This window comes from Euwallacea fornicatus, chromosome 37, assembly GCF_040115645.1.
Source record: "Euwallacea fornicatus isolate EFF26 chromosome 37, ASM4011564v1, whole genome shotgun sequence".
NCBI classification, from domain to species: domain Eukaryota; kingdom Metazoa; phylum Arthropoda; class Insecta; order Coleoptera; family Curculionidae; genus Euwallacea; species Euwallacea fornicatus.
Window position 1 is genome coordinate 1,399,627 of NC_089577.1, and position 15,426 is coordinate 1,415,052.

General features: G+C 40.2%; 1 protein-coding gene across 4 annotated transcripts in view; it reads left to right on the plus strand.

Moving 5' to 3' along the window:
- The window catches only part of LOC136349431 (protein bric-a-brac 1-like), a 143,854-nt gene that overhangs the window by 119,337 nt on the left and 9,091 nt on the right, over positions 1 to 15,426 (plus strand). For all 4 annotated transcript variants that reach the window (XM_066300968.1, XM_066300970.1, XM_066300969.1 and 1 more), the window contains one exon: positions 3,874 to 3,931. In XM_066300968.1, the coding sequence (XP_066157065.1) occupies positions 3,874 to 3,931 (58 nt within the window). The remainder of the gene's footprint in view (positions 1 to 3,873; positions 3,932 to 15,426) is intronic.

Sequence of the window (15,426 nt, forward strand, 5' to 3'; positions counted from 1 at the left end):
CCTCATCTTCGCCGTCAAACCATCCCATCGCCCTTCAGTTAGACCTTAAGAAACGTGTTTAATTACTAAATGTATCTGTACATAAATCGATTCAAAATACCAGTTAAAAACGTGATTTATTCGATTCCTTGCATCGGCAAGATTAGTCTGTTAACCCAATCGATTTTGCTGAAATTTAGAGTGCAAAAAGGCAGAAAGTCTCACTTGAACCACCAAGTAATATATGACGATACTTGAAAATTGTGGAGGCGCAATCTGATTGGTAGGAAGTATGACGAGCCGAGATTCCTCGGAAGGACGAGGCCGTGAAAGGGTGATTTTGCGAGCCGTTTTTAAAAAATACGCTTTGTGCGGGGAATTTCTCAACCTAAAATCCGAAATTCGACCATTCGCACCCGGGCAGGAAAGTACGCGAGGAGATGTTTCCGACGAAATGGCGACGGCGCCGGAATAATTTGCGTCGTCAAACGTCCCCTGTGTCGAAGTCCGTGCAGAAACAAACGAAACTGACAATTGGTGCACTTGTCGAGTGGGGGCTTGTGGTGAGCCGCTTTCACCACCCGACTTGAGTTTGCGGAAGTTGTAGATAGACTCAGCACTTGTGTGAATATGTACATATGTATATATTGTAAATATTAGTCTTCTAACATAATTGTAAAAAAGGGCAATATATCTTGCACAAACTTAAAACCTATCTTCCGTCGTTTCGAAAAGCCAGAGAGAGAGTGAATCCCCCGGTCCTTTATTTCGATACTCCGCCCCGGGAACAAAGGACGGACCACCGCGCAGGTGCGGTTTAACCCGGGCTCCTTTTTCCCTTTCCGGCAGAATGTTCTAGAATGACCTGCCGGAAGTGCTAGGGGAAGATTTTTACCGGGTCCTGGAGTACCTAGGGAACCGAAGGGTCACCCTAGAGTACGTCACATTGTCAAGCCTGACAGGTGACAGTTGCTCCGCTACCAGCTCCGCCACACACTGATAAGTGCGCGAGAGTAAAGGAAGTGAGGGCACATGGCGCTCTACGTCACTTGTCAAAATCAATCTTGTCCTGTCGTCTGTCAAGCGGGATTGAAAATGAGCGACGCCAACGAATGTCCGTGTTGGTGCAAGTGGGATATTTAGTGTCAAATAAAAGGTTAGCGACTTTGAGTGATTTATTGCCGCTTAAGCGAGGTTTAAACATACTTAAAGTTGAAGCGCTTAAATGAGAATAAGATATTTTTGATTCAAGGGCCGCTTTGCCTCAAGCACGGTCAAATAACGCCCGCGGCAAATCGCGAGGGCGGTTTAAGGTTTAAGTTTGCAAAATTAATTGTTGCCGTGCCGCTCGTTGGTGGCAAGAAAGTCGGAAAGTGGTCGAAAACATCCATCGACCAATCCGCGAAGCAGAGCCCTTTCCAATTTCGGTAATATGTGTACGTTCCCCGAAAGCATTCCGCTTAATGGCGGTAATTTTAAATTTAATATTCGAAATGGTTTTCTATTTTTGCGCGGCCCACACTACGTGTAAGGCGCTCTCGCACGAGAACACGGAAAAGTTTTTATAGGGAAATAAACGAAAAATTGCGAATTAATGTCTGCACGGAGAGATAGGGGCGTAGACTCTCACTCGCGAATGTAGTAATGCACCTCGCATTTACATAATCGAATACAACATTAGCAAACGGCAGGTCGGGTTCGATAAATTTTATCAGTTTCGCCTCGCACATACCACCCCGCACGGGCCACCCCTGAGAGGAGTCGGTTCTCTTTTATGAGCAACGAAATGACGTCAACCACAAGTAGTGCCCGCCACTGTTTACAGTGCTCGGGGTGTCGTATATCACTGGGGTTGTCAACGTCACCTCAATGTTTTAGGACCCAGCGTCATCCGTAAATTTCTCGAATTTAGTAGAATGTAGTCGATTTTTACGTGAAAAAAAAATTTATTACATTAATTTGTTGTTTACTAAATAAGAATTTACTGGCTGCAGTGGTGTTCAGTGGCGTGCCGCGTCTTCCATAACTGCGAATTTTGCCCGCGAACTATCGGTTTTTCCCTTTTAGCCCCATTTGACGGGATTTTTTACATCACGTTAAGAGGTTTTATCATTAACAGTGTTTATCAGTGGCGGGCTCGCCGCCCTTCTCGGAGGGTGCAGAGGTTCTAAGACTTCAAGCGATGAGCCGCGGCCTGTTTCCTTTTCGATTTTTCGTGTTTTTTCATTTATTTCGGAGCACCCCCGTATCGCCCGAAGTGACCGCATCAGTTGAAGCAAAACAACTTGGAAGACGATTGGGAATTCTTCCGGTTTTCGCCCATCTTCGTCACGCGGCATTTTTCCCTTGGCGCTTTCGTTCTACGGCGACGCCCATGGTTAATTACTTCAAAATAGAATCTCGTTAATTACTTTTTTCAGGGTTAAAACTCTCGATATTCCAAAGCTAAGGGATGTTTATGACTTGTCACACAAAAGACAAGAACAAACATGCGACGGGTTCTCGCCCGTTTGAATGGAAAGAAAATATTTACACAGTGTCCCGGTATTTATTTAAAAATCGTATTTATTAGAAATAAAAGTTTATTTCTGGTTGTTTACGTAGGGGGCGGAAGGATCGAACCGGGGCCCAGCTTTGTACTAAAACTATTTCCTTTTTATATGTTTGTGTAAGTTTATACCTATAAAATAAACAATGAATTAAAACCTCCAGTTTAACGGCGTGTTTTATTTCTCTCTGTAAATTATAAAGTTTTTATTATTTCGTGTTGTTTCGTATTGCCTCCGGAAGCCGTATCGAAGCGAAAGTGCAATAATTGTACACATTATTACCCCGAGCTTTATTTTTAGATTCACTCTGTTTTCTGCACCTTTCTTCTGCACTAATGCGGCGACACCACCGCCTGACAAAGTCGGCGAAATTTATGGTCGGGCAAGATTTCAAATATGCAGAAACAACCGGAAGACAGCGAGATATATGCACCATTAAATATTATTATTATTCTCACTTTACTCACAATCTTATACATCTTCCAGGCTTTAATAAATGTGTTTACGCTGTCTCGCTTAAAATAAACGGCACGCCACTGACGCGTATTAGGCCTTAAAAACTGCCGAGGCATTTACTTACACGTTTCTGGTTTCAAAGGGCCTCCTCCACCTCCTCCGTCTTGTGTGTGTGCGTTGAAAACTCTAATTTTTTAGGCCTTCATCAGGCTAATATTTCCCCATTGTTTCCCCCCAACGATGGGGGGGGGGGGGATAAACGGGAAAAATGGAACGTGTGTATATGTGCGCTCTGTCATAAAGACGAAGATTTATTAGAATTTCTATGTGACGGAAGTCGGAGAGCTTTTAAGCTTTAATTGGCAAATTAGAATTTTTTTCTTAGATTTACGATAAAGTCCCATCGTGATGATCCGAAACGGGGGGGACACGCTCAGCCCGTGGACAGTTAACTGTTTCTTTTGCTGCTTGTTGGAACTGTTGGGTAATGTGTAACACACGCATGAAACTCTTTCGTCTCAAATTCGAAAATAATTTAAATTAAAAAAAACAATAACGGCAGTACTAATTACTATTAACAAAACCATTGACGTGAGAGTCTTATTTACAAAGTTTGTGAATTTATTTAAATGTTTTTTACTGCGACTATTTCTTCTAGACAATTCCACGGTTTTTTTTAACTCATAAACACACCGTAATGTGCTTGGAAATCTCGGATTTCAAAAAACAATTACATTGCGGCTCCTCGTGCGCCTCTTTTACAATACAAGCAACACTGCTTTTAGAGGTAAAACCATTGGCGTACGGGGTCCACTTCGCGATACTCCCAGTTATCGTCGAAAATCAGACACCTCTCCCAAAAATCTTATATGTTTCTCTTTGTTTTCAGGCCAAGCTGTTGGAATCCTCGCACGCTTGGCTCGGAGCCTCCACCTCCTCCATTGCCGGTAAGTGTCACTAAATTAGAGCCACTCTGTATGGCTGAGATAATACTTTATAAATGACGCCATATTTACTTTGGTTTCATCCGGGTTTATCGTCGCTTATGACTCGTTCTGATTAATTTTATAAATGCAGTGAAACAAAGTAATAAAGCGCAGGTAAAACACGTTGGTTTTGGTACTTTTGTGCCAAAAACTCTTTTTAACTTTAAATTTATTGTCAATTTAAAATTTATTAATATTTAAAAAAAAAAACTTGAATTTATGCATTTCGAAACTTCTAGACATCTGAATGCTCAAATTTTTCCACGACATAACTGTAACAAATTTCAAGCTCTGGAGGGTCTGGGTTCAAAACAGGAGCCTCCAGCTCCGAGAAGCAATAGTTTTAAATTTAAACTCACCTGACGTTTCTTTAAATATCTAGACATCGGAGTATTTATGCGCTTCTACCTTGCGGAATAAAGCAGATTTTAGCTTTTTAGCATTCTGAGGGAGATGAAAGACTTCGTCTTCGAAATATATAAATTTTAATTTGAAGCTCCATGGCGTAGCTGTAAATTTCTAGACATTGGGGCATTTACTCTCTCTGAAGTCTTAATTGAAAGCAAATTTTTAGAAAAGAACGCCTGGGCTCCAGGGTGATTATCTGCTTCACTTCCCCTCAAAAAATTTTTTTGATTTTCATCCCCATTAAAAGAGTCCTTTTTTGAAGATATAAATTATAAATTCGACGCTTGTTTTTTTTAAGTGTCTAGACATAAGAGCATTTAAGGTGTCCTACCACCCAAAACATCTAGTTTTTTCGAATACCTAGACATCTAGCATTTACACTGTCGGGTGAAGAGGTTCGAAAGTCAATCAGTGCAATATTTTGAGCCCAAAAAGCGTGCATTAACCAAATGATTTTATTTAAATCATAAATATCGCGGTGTGTTTTTCAATATTTAAACATCGAAATATGCAAACTTTGTTCTGGTCAAATTAATTATTTCTCGCCTGGTGTTTGCCGAATGCCTGCACTCCGACACTTCTTCGGAGCAGCACCAGTAAAGGGGGAACATCGACGTTGTTAGAAAAATAATAGCGTGACCCTCGTATCTCCCTCTCGTCGACTCCCACGAGCTCTCATACCCATACATCTCTCTCCAGCTAAAGCGAAATATATTACGTCAAGTTAAAGTACTTTTTTGCCTCGTAGTCCATAACTTGTTGTGTTCCACATAAGAAATTTATATTCCTATTTGCCAAAAGACATGGTGTTTACGGCGCATGAATAATATAGGGGCTTTGCGTTGACTAAAACTTCTTTTTGATGAAAGATATACGGGTGGCGTTGCACGCGTAATAACTTTCTCCAAGTTTCCCCCCTTGCGTGGGGTGGGGGCAGGCCTCCGGCGCGGCCGGACTTGGCCCCAATTGATTTGTCCCAATTTGCGCATTGCAACATCATAAACTGGTCGGTAAATATGTCGGCACTTTGACGCGAGTTTAGCAATAATTATTATAAACGTTTATACGAGATATAGAATAAACATAATATAAATAACCGTTTATTTAGGATACATAAAATAATTTAAGGAGAAGGGAAATTACGACTTGTACGTGTCAGCAATAAAACCTGTGTAAATAATATAAAATATATTACTATTATGATTATATAGTTATTATTTATGGGTTTGTTGAAATAATAATATAATAATAACACCTTGTTCGTCAGAGGTGATGTTGCGCAACCGGTATAAATATCGCAAAAACTAGGTAGGTTTAGATTGGGTTCGCTCGCGGGCTTTGGTGTTAATAAATGAGCAAAAGTACTTGTCGGAAGGGCCCAATAATGGATCAATTAAAGATTAAACCACCGGGCGACCGGCCATCATATCTCAATATTTCAGCCAATCCCCTGCGCGCTCCCCTCGCGGCACATAAATTATGCATTTAATTAAATTTATTTATAACAGTTACTAATATATTAATGAAACAGTTGCTATTAATGTGAAATTGTTTCATTTCATCCGAGTACGCCTCTATGTATAATTTATGCCAAGTTATCGATTCGGGGGCTACAGACCCGGGGGGGAGGCGAGTCCCGGAAATGCCTGGCTTTCTGCGAGTTTAATCAAATTGGTACTCCACTATTCCCGAATTTAATTTATCATATTTCGGGCATAAGAACTCCCCTCTCACTCGCTCTCTCCCTTTCTCCACGTCTCCCCTTCCGACGGCATTTCTATTAAAATAAATTTTATCCAAAAACGAGTAAATTGCCTTTGAGGGCCGCCGAGCGCGGCAGATCTAGCGCGCAGGGATTAGCAATTCCTAAGCTGAAATCGGCCTTGAGAAACTGTTTGCGACATCGCTTAATGTTAATATGCATTAATAATAAATAAAATACAAATATGGGTCGGTCGTGGTTTGCTTTGGGATTTGGCAATGTTTACAGGTAAATCTCGACGGATTGTTCAAACTATACAGAGTGAAGTAGGGTTATTTCGAAAAAATTGTTATTAACCTTCGGCGGTGAGAGAGAGAGAGAGAGAGAGATTGAGAAGTTATTTCTTATAAAATATTGTGTTTGGGAAGAATTTGGAGAGAGTTTAGGCACCTAGGCAATATGTATAGCTGTGTATATTTAAAATATTTAAAATAACGTCAAGAGGTTCCAAATCGGGAAATTTAAATGCCTTTTAAAATTATCCCGAACCTGGGTTGCTACACGTTTGCAAATTAAGCGATATTTAAATATTTAAAATAATATTGAGAGACTAAAAATAATGCTTTGGAAATTTCAGTCGCATTAATGCAGAAACTGGGACTTACAGCTGTTACAAAGGTTTAAATTGTACGGTTTCGAGAGAATTAAAATAAAAACAGAAAATTTTAAACTACAAAAAAAGTGCACTTTGAATTGACAAGTTCATAGATTTTAATTATCAATTTTAAGATTAAAACATCAACCGTTCACTGCGAGACCTGTGAACCATACGAATTTGAATGCGATACCTAGGGAATTACGATAAGAAAGAATTAAATTGGAGAAAATGATGGAAAACCTGAATTAACGCTCAAGGAAAGACAAATTATTGATTATTAATTGCAATTGCTGGTACTCGGTATCTCAAGACAACGGTAATTGTACCCAGGTACGGACGCGAACCAACCTAAACCCTGTTTTTTGCTACTGTAATTTGCAAGAAACCACAAGCATGAAATTGTTTTCCTCGGAGAAATGCTCAGAAAACGTGAAAGATCCGATGTCTGGAAATTTAAAATTCATCAACAAGCTTCAAATTGAAAATTATAAATCTCGCAGTGGAGCCTTTGAACCTCAAATTTCGACATATAGAGCTGCCTAATGTAAAAGCTGATCTAAATCTTGACGTTGAAGGTCTTTCCCTGCCTCAAGTTTCAGCTGCACTTTGTATATAGATTTTGTGAAAATGCTCCAGAACTTTAACTACTCTGATGTCTAGAAATATCAAATTTAGATTGAGATGAATCGTAACAAAAAAAAAAAAAAAATGTGAAAACCCTTGGTACCTAATTGCTCCAACAAGGATTTTGCGATGTTGCTTGAAGCCTTTGATGTCGAGAAATTTAAAAATTACTCAAGGTAGGTATCTCACATTTAAGAAATGCAAATTTAGAAAATAGGGACAGGCACGGACATCAAAGTTCGGCACTTCGGGCTCTGATGTGTTGCATCAGAACGTCGAGGTCTGAAAATTGAAAAACTGATCAAAATAATTGAAGTTTTGAAACGTCGGAGATAGACGCAATTCTTGGCAAAATTTCGATAATTTAGACATTAAAGTGTGGCGAAATCGTAGAAAAAAAATCAAGAACACGTATCAAACATAAATTCAAATTTCAAGGGAGCTTCGCGTTTTGACCACAAAACTGGAAAAAATCACCATCGCAACGATCCGTTCATTGGAGAATGGTAAAACTCGATATCTCCGATGTTTAAATTTGTAAAAGGGTCACATGATATCTATTTAAAAAAAAAAAAAAAAAAAAAAAAAAAAAAAAAAGATAAAAAAACACCCTAAATCGAGGACACAAAGACCTTAAATCTGGCCCGTCGGGACGTTTGAGAATTTAAAATTCCAGACGATTATAAATTTAAAGAATCGGATGTGTAAACATCGAGACTGCTAATTCGTCTAATAGACTTTAGCTAACACGAAGGTATAATTTGATCAAAATGTATTGAAAATGAAGTAAAGCGATGTTTTTCTAAAGTCTGTTGTTGAGGGGGGATATAAAACCACTCTCTACACTCGAAAATTGCTATTGGTTGTTTCCTCTATTTTCAGCGTCAAAACGGCCAAAGCGAAGCTGCAAACCCGTAAATATCCAGGATTTATTTTCCTGTTATTTCGAAATTTTTCCTACACAATTTATGGGTATATTTTGATCATTTACGTTTGGTCTTAAGACTCTTCTCCCCTTCATTTTACTTAATATTAACGACGCAATTTTTTACCGTCGAAGTCCTAGTGATATACTTAATGACGTGCATTTCGACGCGTCCCTAATATTTAATTTTCCTTAGTCCATATGGGGAAATATTACACTGCCCCAGTGGCGTTACCCACTCGATATTCTTCCTTCGCCTTCGGCCTTCTTCCGAGGGCTGCGCCACTGGCAAATATCCCATTACGAACAGTCAGAGAGGAATAATTACGCCCAGACCAACTGCGGCGCATATCGAGATTCGTAATTATTATAAATATAATGTTGGTTAGCTTTTATTTGTACCACCTCGGAGCTAAATTGAAATTCTTGTGGCGACTCGATAATAACGCAATCCCCTTCATAGAGTATCCCCAACTATTGAAACTGAAAACACCCACCTGGACTCAAGATCAACTTAAAGAGGCCATAGAGGCGGTGGTGCAGCAGAGGATGCGCTTCACTCAGGCCTCCGCGAGATACGGAATCCCTAAAGGCACCCTCTATGACAACATCCTGGGCAAATCCAAGAGGATGGCCGTCCTCGAGGAGGCCGGCCTCAGCCTCGCCGAAGAGGCCGCAGTGTTGGACTTTTGCTGCGATGTTTCCATATCGCCCTACAACAGAAGAACCAAAAAGTCCCTCAGGGAGGTTTTAAACTTTGTAGAGAAGCTCCGGAGGATACGAGACCCGGAATTTATGTTCACAGGGTTGGCGGGGTTTAGGTGGTGGTGGGCGTTTTGTAAGAAGCACAGCATTGTCTCGTTGTATTATGACACTAGCGGCAGTAAAACTAATGGCATGAATGTCATGCATTTTTGAGTGTCATAAGAACGATTTGTAATAATAAGTTTCTAATGCATACATGCATAACGTTCCCACATGGCACGATGATGAGTGTATTTTATGTGTTGTGTAATTTGGATGTCTGGTAATTCGGTTTCATGCTGGTTGTAAATGGACGATCGTATCTAATTTCGACTAATTTTATCAGATGCATACATTTGTACAGGGTCTACGCAATAAGGAGATCGTAGATTTGATATTATTGTAATCAAGAGCAATATTTTTCTAAGATTTACACGATAGTTAAATTCGTAGTTTTAGGTCTTGTTAGAGTTATTCGTTAAAGATTATACCGAAGGATTTTTTGAAGCCGCTAATGGAAGAGTTCGTTCGATTTTGTCCACTGTGTTGGAGACAGCGTACATTGTATTGTCATTAATTTCGTTCGCTGTGTACGAAAACCTCGTAATTCTGCGTCAAAACGCTTTGGGTTCTTCTCGGGAACTTTTCAAATTTTTCCCGTTGCAATTGTAGATTTTACAATGAATCTCAACAAAGAATTCTCGATATCCCATCGTTGGTTAAAGCGAGCGCCTTGTCCTCGGCAAAACCTGGACTCCGGTCCTGACGTCTATAAGTAAAAATTACCCGAAAACGACCCCTGAAACGGCCCTTTGGATAAAAACTAAACCAAAACTTTTCAGGTTCGAGCTCTAGGAGTATCAGCAAACAGGTTAACTTTAGATCGTAAAACAAGAACGGCTCCAGTGCGGAGTCCTGTGGAACGCCCCTGTCGAGGGCCAAACGCAGCTGCAACCCGTCAGGAGTGATCTTCCCTGACAACGTCCCCAATCAATTAAAATTGCTACCTCCGGGTTGTTGCCTCCATGGTTCAGGCATTTAATGAAGTTTTTAGAATGATACTTCGGAAAGTCACAGAAGACCACCACTGTAGACGACCGTTAAGCGTCACACAAGGCGATTCGCAATGACGCTAAACAGGTGCCCGTAGAGTCCCTCGACATGAATCGATTTCTCCTATGGATTTTTTCTCGTCCCTACAGTTGCTGAGATATCGGGCTCATAAGATATTTTCAAAAAATTCTAGCAGCTCTTCAACCTAGAGCAACGAAATTAATTTAAAAAATTTGCTCATTTTATTGCGTTTTCGGTTCGGAGAAACTCGAAGGTGCAGGTCCGGTGCAAGAAGGGGTGGGTCACCCTTAAAATTTTATCTCGTAAGATTATATAAATCGATCACGTCCTGGGCTCAAGTTAGAGCAGCCAAGAACTCCACCCCGGCAGTTGAAAAAACTGCACAACTTCATTTCTTTGATTACCGCATTATCACTTTGGCAGAAACGACCATCGGTTGGTGTTCCACGAGTACTCTGCAATTGAGTTACGTCCCTACGGGCACAAGAAGCTCAGAGAGTAGGTATAGTGATACAAAGATTTGCAGAAAAAATCTTCATTAATCTTGGCTGAAAGTCGGTTCGACGCACTGAGGCCTGTTGCTTACGCTCGAAGGTTCGATCGAGAAACGTCAATAGAGACCCGGCAGATGGCGCTGGTAGTATATTTTCCTGCAAGTACAACAGACTTGACGTTGATATCGCCGATTTTCGCTTGCATTCCTCTGTATTCTTTAGGTTGTTGAAGTTAATAAAGTTAGACACGGGGGGTTTAAGATCGCCGGACACCTAATACCAATAGTTACAGTGGTGAACATAAGTGTGGAAACATTTATAATTTCTATTTCATATCTCATAATGTATTTTTTTTTTATCTTATGGCCACTATGCCAATAGCGCATGTCACAACACACGTTGTTAACACTAAAACGCGTTTACGCAATTCATTGGTAAGTTGTTTTTTTTTAATTGACCAAATGTGGTTCGAACGAAATTAATGGAAACATTTTCGTAATAACATAAAAAATATTAAAGCTTGAAAAAAATAATAAATCCTTAACGTTACATTTAGTATTTTGTAGGATGGCCTCTTGCGTCAATCACTGCTTGACAAAAGTCAGGTGGAATTAGTCCCCGTCCTTCTTCCAATGCGTTCCACAAATCGGCCCTGTTCCTAACATTCCTTCTCCTAATTTGTTTACCCAAATAGTTCCGAAGGTTCTCTATTGGGTTCGAATCAGGTGATTGTGGAGGCCAATTCATCATGCGGATTTTTTCTTCGGAAAACCAATTCTTCACCGAACGAGACGTGTGCTTTGGATCGCTGTCTTGTTGACAAATCCACATCGGTGGCAGTTGATCATGTTCATATGGTGTCAAATTAGTTTCCAATATTTGAACGTACAATTGAGCATCCATTCTGCCGTCAATCTTTGTCGAAGGACCCGTGCCAGACCGTCGAAGACAGCCCCACACCATCACGCAGCCACCTCCATGCTTAACAGTGGGCACGCTAGGTACTTGGGGTCATATCTGTGACCAACAGGTCTTCTTACGTAGCCAGTAGAATCCACGCCAAACAGGTTAAACTTGCTTTCGCCACTAAAGACAATCGTAGACCATTGATTGGTTGTCCAGTCCTTATGTTCCCTAGCAAATTTCAATCTGGCTTCTCTGTGCCGCTTTGTAAAAGGAGGTTTTTGAACCGCACGCCTGCCATGAAGGTTTTCTGATAAAAGACGACGTCTAATAGTCATGTCTGACACCACTACATCCCGATGTTCTTCTTCTAGTTCCTCGTTTACATCAACGGCAGTTTTCATGGGATCACTTCTTGCCTTTGGAATGATGATTTTATCCGGTCTCCTATTTGTTCTCCGTGGTCTCCCTATTTTCAGAGCCGGATCTGCAGTACCTCTTCTTAAAAATGTATTGACAATTCTGCTAACTGTTCCTCGGTGCACGTTAAGTGACTTTGCCATGTCAATTTGTTACTTTAAACTTTGTCGAAAGATGCCTAATAGCTGCTTACTGACTTCAACGCTACACTCTGAAGCCGAATGATAAGATGTTTCCATGCTTATGAAACGGACCAAACGACTCATTAGAAAAATTCTACTGAGGCGAAAGTGGATAAGGGTCCCAATATTTATAAACAAAATTCTTAAGGCATTTGGGAATACACTGCAACTTTGTTTTATCGTTCATATATAGTGTGTTAGTAAATATTTTGGATTAAGGTGATGTTTCCATACTTACAGTGAGCCAAAAAAGTATTTGCACATTATCAAACTATTAGAAAAAAACACGTTAACTTAACAAAAAAATTTCTCTAATATTTAGTGTGCATTCCGTTTGCACCAATAATGGCCTTTAGTCTTCTGGGCATTGAATCAGTGAGAGTTTGAACGTATTCTACAGGGATTTTGGACCACTCTTCGAGCAAAGCTGCCTTCAGGTTTTCTTTGATCGAAATGTGCCGTTTTCGAATTTTCAGATCAAGGGCGTTCCGCAAATTTTCAATGGGGTTCACATCAGGAGACTGTGGTGGAGTGATAAGTCTGTGAGGGACATCGTACAACAACCACTCCTTCGTCAAATTGGCCGAATGCTTCTGGTCATTATCTTGTTGGAAGAAGAAAATATTTTCCAGATTTGATTTAGCTCAAATTATGCTGCAGTATGTCGGTGTAAGTCCCGGCTGTCATTATCCCATTACTAAATGCCAGATTTCCTACCCCATTGTACCCCACACGTCCCCAAATAATGCGCTTCCTTCCCCATGTTTCACCGTGTGTTTCGGATTTTCTGGCTTCAGCTCTGTGTTTGGTTTTCTCCACACGAACCGTTTCCCATCTGAACCGAAACGACAAAACTTACTTTCGTCAGAAAAAATTACGTTTCTCCACCACTCCAAAGGCTCGTCCATGTAATCTTTGGCAAACCGTAAACGTTTCTGACGATCCTTCTTGGAGGTGATCGGTTTTTTCCTTGCTGCTCTTCCAAAAACGTTTGCTCCATGTAGGATGTTTCTCATGGTTTGGGGATGAACGTTTGTTCCTGATGTTGTTGCGGTATCAGTTGCCGATGTTTGAGCACTAGCAAATGGATCTTTTGGAACTTCTCTAATTATGAATCGCTTTTCTCGCGCGTTCAGTCTGTTCGGCCTTCCAGAACGGGGTTTATTTTGTACGTTTCTTCATACCTTTTTATTTCATAACGAACTGCCGAAAATGACACATTAACACCGTTGGCTATTGTTCTATAACTTTTACCACTCTCGTGAAGGCAAATTATTCTTGTACATTTGGACATATCAATTTCACCTTTCTTCAGACTTATCTTTCGACCGATCGCGTTTAAACTAAACAAATTTCTCCAAAATATCAATAACATTGCTACTTTAATAAAAAAACTAAAAATCCAATCCATACAGAAAATAAGTTGATGCGATTTTGCAAATACACATTCGTGTGAAAATGCTTTTTTGGCCCACTGTATGTTCCACCACTGTACTTCAAAGTACGCGTAATTTCTCTCACAAATGTAAATAGGCTAAAGAGCCGATTAACTTGGGTTATTCTCATTTTATTTTTTATTTGTTCCATCAACCAACGGTTGTTTTAAACTACAAGAGAGGTCGCTGCCAAAACTACCTGGAAAGTCGTACTCTGACAAATATATAGGTACGCGTTTCAGGTACTGCTCGGTGGAAGCATGAGAACTGCGACACGACACTGTTGACACGCACAGTTTTTCGAATGTACTCGAACGACTCTCGAGATTTCTTCTTTAACCTTATGGGTCCTCGACTTCGAAAGACATGAGAAAAGATCCGACATCCCTAGAAAAGCGACTGGTCCTCAACCCGAGCTGACGAATAAGCATAATTTTTCTTCAAGCAAAAGATTTATTAGCTTTTTGTGCAAGTTTCCCAGGCGAATTATGTTCCATGCCAGATATTGCATGGAGCAATTGAAAAAGCAAGACTACAGCGTGTTGTAACATAAAAGGTATATGTCAGTTGGTACTGCGGAATGTACCGATTCCTATGGTACTACCGCAACCTTTTAATTACACTCGCCCGCAAAAGTCGTGGTAGAGCACGTCACTGCGTCAAAAATTCCTAATATTTTCCATATGTGAAATCGAAACTTCAATTTGTTTACGTAGAAGTAATGTGTGATGTGTCTACACCAATGGCAATATTATAAATATTTACAAAAACTCGAACTTATTCTGATTTATCAGAATTGATGACATTGAATGTGACATTTGATTTTTAAGTCATGATGACATGAAAATGACATTTGATTTTTAAGTCATGATGACATGAAAATGACATTTGATTTTTAAATCAAATGTCATTTTCTGACAATAAATGGATTCCACAAGAGTCTCGGTACAGGTAAAGCACTCGCTATTATTCGTAAAAAAAAGAAAAAAATTAGTACCGAGTGGAGTACCCTTTTCGTTTAAGGACTTCCATCAAACGATTTGGCATTGGTCGAACCAACTTTCCCGTAACCTCATGGGGTATTTGCGACCATTCTTCCAAGATAACCCTTTTTAAATCTTCTCTATTATGAATCCTACGTTTTCTAATTTGTTTTCCCCAACGGTCCCATAAATGTTCAGTTGGGTTTAGGTCGGGACTTCGTGGAGGTGTTTCTAGTAGATGCGGAGTATTGTGTATCAACCACTGGCGTACCGTATAAGACTTGTGTTTAGGGTCGTTATCTTGCCGGAAGTAAAAATTTTCTGCCAACCCCAATTTTTCCGCACTTCGTTTCAAATTTGCCTTTAATATGTTCAGGTATACTTGTTGGTTCATGGTCTCCTCAATTATTACTAAATTGCCTACACCAAAAGATGACATACAACCCCAGACCATTAGTCCCCCTCCTTCGAGCTTTATGGTTGGAATTGTATTTTTTGGATTGAAAGCTTCCCCTGGTTTTCTCCACAGTTCTCTTCGTCCGTCTGGTTCGAAAAGATTAAATTTACTCTCATCTGACCAAATAACTTTTTTCCAAAATTCACTTTCGGTCGCTCTGTATTTTTCGGAAAATTCAACGCGCTTCTTTCTATTTACGGCATTTACGTAAGGTCTTTCTCGCGCACTGCAGCCTTTATAGCCTCTTTCATGAAGCGTTCGGCAAACTGTTTCTTCATGAACAGCAGTCCCAAAATGTTCCCTGAGTTCAGAAGCCAACATCGACGACCTTTTCTTCGGGTCCTTCTTGATTTCGTCAAGAATGTATCTTGTTTCACGTTCCGTTAATTTTTTCGGGCGCCCAGTTCTGGGTCTGTCACTAATTCCATTGTGATATTTGAAACGAT